The sequence below is a fragment of the Squalius cephalus genome, assembly GCF_949319135.1.
Source record: "Squalius cephalus genome assembly, chromosome: 7".
NCBI lineage: Eukaryota > Metazoa > Chordata > Actinopteri > Cypriniformes > Leuciscidae > Squalius > Squalius cephalus.
This window is the reverse complement of record NC_137128.1, coordinates 48,035,019-48,040,018: the sequence shown is the minus strand read 5'-3', so window position 1 is coordinate 48,040,018 and position 5,000 is coordinate 48,035,019. Positions and strand designations below refer to the sequence as shown.

The 5,000-nt window shown below is 37.1% G+C and overlaps 2 protein-coding genes across 15 annotated transcripts in view; one reads left to right on the top strand and one right to left on the bottom strand.

Moving 5' to 3' along the window:
- The window catches only part of prkab2 (protein kinase, AMP-activated, beta 2 non-catalytic subunit), an 8,280-nt gene extending 4,238 nt beyond the window's left edge, over positions 1-4,042 (top strand). The window contains exons 7-8 of the mRNA XM_079877025.1: positions 2,438-2,506; positions 2,580-4,042. Of these exons, the coding sequence (XP_079733151.1) occupies positions 2,438-2,506; positions 2,580-2,657 (147 nt within the window). The 3' untranslated portion in view covers positions 2,658-4,042. The remainder of the gene's footprint in view (positions 1-2,437; positions 2,507-2,579) is intronic.
- A 50-nt stretch (positions 4,043-4,092) lies between these two features.
- The window catches only part of LOC307161991 (myomegalin), a 73,896-nt gene continuing 72,988 nt past the window's right edge, over positions 4,093-5,000 (bottom strand). For all 14 annotated transcript variants that reach the window (XM_079877012.1, XM_079877013.1, XM_079877017.1 and 11 more), the window contains one exon: positions 4,093-5,000. This exon is cut by the window's right edge and continues 723 nt beyond it. The gene's annotated coding sequence lies outside the window, so the exon portion shown is untranslated.

The following is a 5,000-nucleotide window of genomic DNA, read 5'->3' as shown; positions in this document are numbered from 1 at the left end:
GCTTTAATTCTCTCTGCTCGTTCTTATGCAGGAAAGAAAGAGATCCCGGCCGGTCTTGGTCTCTGCTTCTGTAATCTCCTATCATCACTGTAAAGCCGATTCGAAACAGTCTATATTGTTAAAGCGCTGTATAAATGAAGGAGACTCGACTTGATGTCTAATACTGGTCGATGTCTTGCTCTGGAGGCGGGCATATGCAAATGTGTCTGCTCATGTGACGTCACTGGTCAAAATGAGCTGTTTTTGGAGCTTGATTATTAAATGCTCTCTTTAAAGCTCTGAGACTTGCTGGATGATTTAATAGTACAAAACATCTTATACGTCAAAAGATCAAGGTAAATTTGATTTCTTATGTCATGACCCGTTTAATAAAATAAGAAATGGCCAGTTCATACAGAATACTTTTTTGCACTCTACTACACTGCTTTTCCATTGTTTTTCTGTGCAAACATTTGCTGGACGGACATCTTTTGCAGTGTCTCACACAGGGCTCTACACTTACTTTTTGAACAAGGAGCACTGGTGCGCCTAAATAAAAAAATTTAGGAGCACAGAGAAATATTTGGGGGCACAGTCATTTTTGTTGTATAAGTTTATCATTATAGTTTTATTATTAGAATTATTCAACAATTAAATTTACAATGCTCATTGTAAGGTTAAGAACATCAGACCAAAACTTTCAAACAAAAGATTTTCATTTAATTCTATTGGGGGGGTGTAGGGACGTCACCACTTTTGAATAAGAAACAATCAAGACTTATAAAACTCGTCAAAACTCCGCAAATCACAACAAGCATATCAGTGAGAAGAACACTCGTTCAAATAGCGCACACACTCAAACCTGACTGCACATCACATTTTTGACTTTATTGATCAGCTTTATTCGTAATGCAATGGACCGGTCAACGGGACATAAATTAATCCTTAAAGGATGGGAATTTATGGGACATTTGCACAAAAAGAATACATAACTTACCGTAGCCTATTTTATGTCGCTCCGGAGTCGCATATCAGTCAAAAAAATGCGCCACAAAACATATATAGCCTAAGTCGCACTGGACTAAGTCGCATTTTTTTAGAAATTTATTTCACACAAAAAAAAAAAATTGTTACGGACGTGAGCGCTCTAAAGCGGCACTAAACGAATGTTTTTCACAGAGACCTCAAACTGAAAGCACAAAGCCTGTCTTTAAATTTAATTTAGTTTTGTATTAATTGTAGACTATCTTAATTTTAATCGATGTTTCATCAACCAATTGTCTGGATTTAATAAATAAGTAAATAGGCCTATAGGCTATTAGAAAATAGATAGGCTAATCAGGACACGGAGGCGCTGGCGAACCTGGAGCTCGTCTCATAAATGAACCGAAACTCAGCGTAGGGCTATAATAGGTAGCCTATTGCCTCACAGACCTGAGACATATAGATAGCTTTAAATGTCTACTTTTAAGCAGAACAATTCAAAACGAAAGAAAACAGACTGCGCTGCTTATGTAATTCGTATGAAATGTGCATTTCTCTCTGGCGCTGCGAAGATCGCGAGTCGTCAACTTCATCTGTCTAGCCGACACTGACATAAAAAATAACTGTTTTATTAGTAAATAATTAAAATGACTCCTGCTATATTTTACATATTTGCCTGTTCCTTACAAAACACTGACAGTGGGGTTTTTGACTTTTTTTTTTTTTTTTGAGCAGCTGCGGATAAATTCTTTCGACACACACACAATATTACGTAACACTCTGCGTTTTAAAAACATAATTTAACATATAAATAACAATTTTTAAATATCCCACTTAAAGTGGTTATTACAAATAAATGACTAAATGCTGAAAATTAATAAATTTTAAGTCTAGGCCTTCTTGTTTATATCAGAGGATGTTTTAAAATGTTTGAAATAGTTCGTGTGTGGGCACTGTAGTTTTTTTTTAAGAGGCTACAGACTATCTACTGAAGATTTAGGCCTAAATAACTGATCTCCCGGTAATATAGTGTCCTACTCTCCCCCTCCGCATGATGATGTATTTGCAGCTGTTTCTATAGAAAAATGCTGTGTCAAGTCAAGTCAAGTCATCTTCATTTATATAGCGCTTTTAACAATGTAGATTGTTTCAAAGCAGCTTTACAGAGATAATTAGATAGTCACAGATAATTAAACTGTGTCACTCGCACGAGTGCGCCCAAATATTTTTTCACGTTCGCACGCCGAAATATTTACTCGCATGTGCGAGTGAAATGGGCGCACTGTAGAGCCCTGGTCTCACACACGAGTGTCAATTCAAACTTTTTCCCATTCCTGCATCTCGCCGTTTTAAATGCAAAACATCAAATGGTTAAATGATTGTCTTTTTGTGTGTTGATCCTTTGGTTTGGCATGAGGGTGTCGTCCTGAGGCTGAATGGTTTCGTTTTTAACAGTGTGTTTTCTGTGTTTCAGTGTGATCCTGCCTTGCTGCCAGAACCCAACCATGTGATGCTGAATCATCTGTACGCGCTCTCGATAAAGGTACATTATACACCTGCTATCAAACATACTCTCATATAATGGTCAATAATTGACAGATTTTTTTCTGTCTCAGGATGGTGTGATGGTTCTCAGTGCAACTCACCGTTATAAGAAGAAATATGTGACGTCTCTTCTGTACAAGCCTATCTAATGAGCTCTGGATGCACATCATCTACAGTCTGAGATTGCACTATTAACCCGCGAAACGTACAGCGGATCTGTCAGCTTGAGACTTCAACAGTAGTGTGTGTGTGTGTGTGTGTGTGTGAGAGCATGTCTTTTATCTCCTGTCATCACAGGGACATCTGAGCTTCTGATGTGTGTCGTCTTAGGTGCAGCATTTTGCGATTGCAATCTTGAGGGCCAGATTTTGTTCTGTCCAAAGCGCTTTATGAAACTCTGTCTAACAGGATTCGTACATTTGAAAACTGCAAAACACAGGGAGTTTATAATCAAAAGCGAGTTCAAGTTTTCAGTTTTAGCACAGATGAACATTTCAATGCAATGTTTCATTCTAAGCTTTTATAGTCATAATTCATTTTTTAAACCGAGTGAAAGTTGTTTGTCGTTTTCAGAGCGAAAGGAAGTTTCAGCCACAGTGGCGTTTAGTTTTGCTCCTAACAGAAAACCTTTCGCTTCATCGTCACTGATGGATGTGCTTTGAGCAGAGCTACTATGTCATGACTTCAGCAATAGAGAACTTTAGGAGTGGACTGAACAGATAGAAACAGTTACAGCGGCATCACAGAATGTCACGGACAGATTTTGAACTGTGTGAGTTTGTGGAGTTTTACTGCATGTGGTTTTAATTTCACCTTGATGCTGTACAGACGAGCACTTTATCTGTGTTTCACTGTGACAGACAAACAAGCTTTCTTTGTTTTATCGAGCAGGAATGTATTTTTGCATCTGTTAAATGTTATTTATGTGATACACAGACACTATATTGGCCAAAAGGATGTGGACCCCCAATATGAGCCGGCTTGTTCCAGTGGGGTTCAGGTTATGGTTGTGCTGGAATAGAAATCAAGTTTTACGTGTAACTTTAAGATTCGTTTTTGCTAGAATTGACCCACGTTAATTAAGAATTGGGCGTCTACATACGATTGGCCATATAATGTACATGTTTGTCTTTAAATACTTGTAGTGTGAAATGGTTGGTTTTATTATTTCTGGCCATCATCAATATTGAATGTTGAAACAGAAATGTGATTTGTGATCTTATCAGGACCCACCCCTAGCTATTTTATTTGATGTTGATGAGGATGGTGTAGTTTGTTCGTAAGGATAGTGTGGTGTTTCCATTCACTCCAAAGATAATACCGTATATGGTGTAAGTGTGATATCCCAAAGGAAAGATGCTCAAAATATGATTTTCATGAGGAAACGGCAACATCACAGAGGGAAAATCCACTAACTTGAACTTTTTTCTTTTATCATATGTACTAAGAAGTCATGTGTTGATAAACTATGCATTATAGATAATGGGTTTGTTGCCTTCAAAAATAATAAAGGAAACCATTCTGGTTGATTAGATCCAGTTTCTTTGCTTTCATTTAAAAAATAAAAAACAAGCAAAATGAAAATAAATGCATTTCTATCGTTTATTCATGATTAAATTCCAAAAGCAGCTTTCATAATTCATGGCACATATTCAGCAGCTTCAGACACAGAGTTTGATTGGCTCTTGCGTCGGCAATCTTGTTACATTACACAATCAGTAACTATGGCAACAAATGAGCCTTCGAGCACTATATATATACATATTATACAGAGTTTAGAACCAACATATATATATGCTGCTTATTCTTCTCCCTTCCCCTTCGGTAGTTAATCCAAAATGTTGAAAGTATCACATCAATACTTTTCATTTGTGGTTCTGAATAAAGTGATACTGCGATGTGCTCACAAGGCCATTTAAGACTATTGCATTTCTCACTGAAGAGGCTGTTTAAAGGCAAAGCAACATTCACTTACAAGCTTATGTTTTCATCCTTTGCTAGAGATTTGAGGCAAGGCAACTGCAATATTTTAGGCAACTTCTACAGTTTATAAATTGGTGTAATGTACACAGTAATCGCATCTATATGATGCCTCACGTCATGATCAAATGGCTATTGCACAGCTACCCATCTTTTGAAGATCTGCATATTCTATAGCAAATGACTATATTTACCCACACTGCAAAATTAAAACAACATGAAGGCATATATTATGTACAGTTCTCAAAGAAATTATACAGCACAAATCTAAGAGCAGTAAAGCAGCGCCTGATTGTGATCGTGACATCAGCGGCGCTGGTCCCACCAATCCTCTGCCAAAGTTTGCCATCTCTAGTTCAGAAATCTTCAACACTGTCATTGATCATATTCGCACAAATCAGTCAACTTATTTGAACTTTATATACATTTTTTCAGTTTCAAGAAATCACAACTTTTCATTTGTCCTCTTAAACAACCCAGTTATTCAGTCGTGAATAAAGTTTGTATATCTA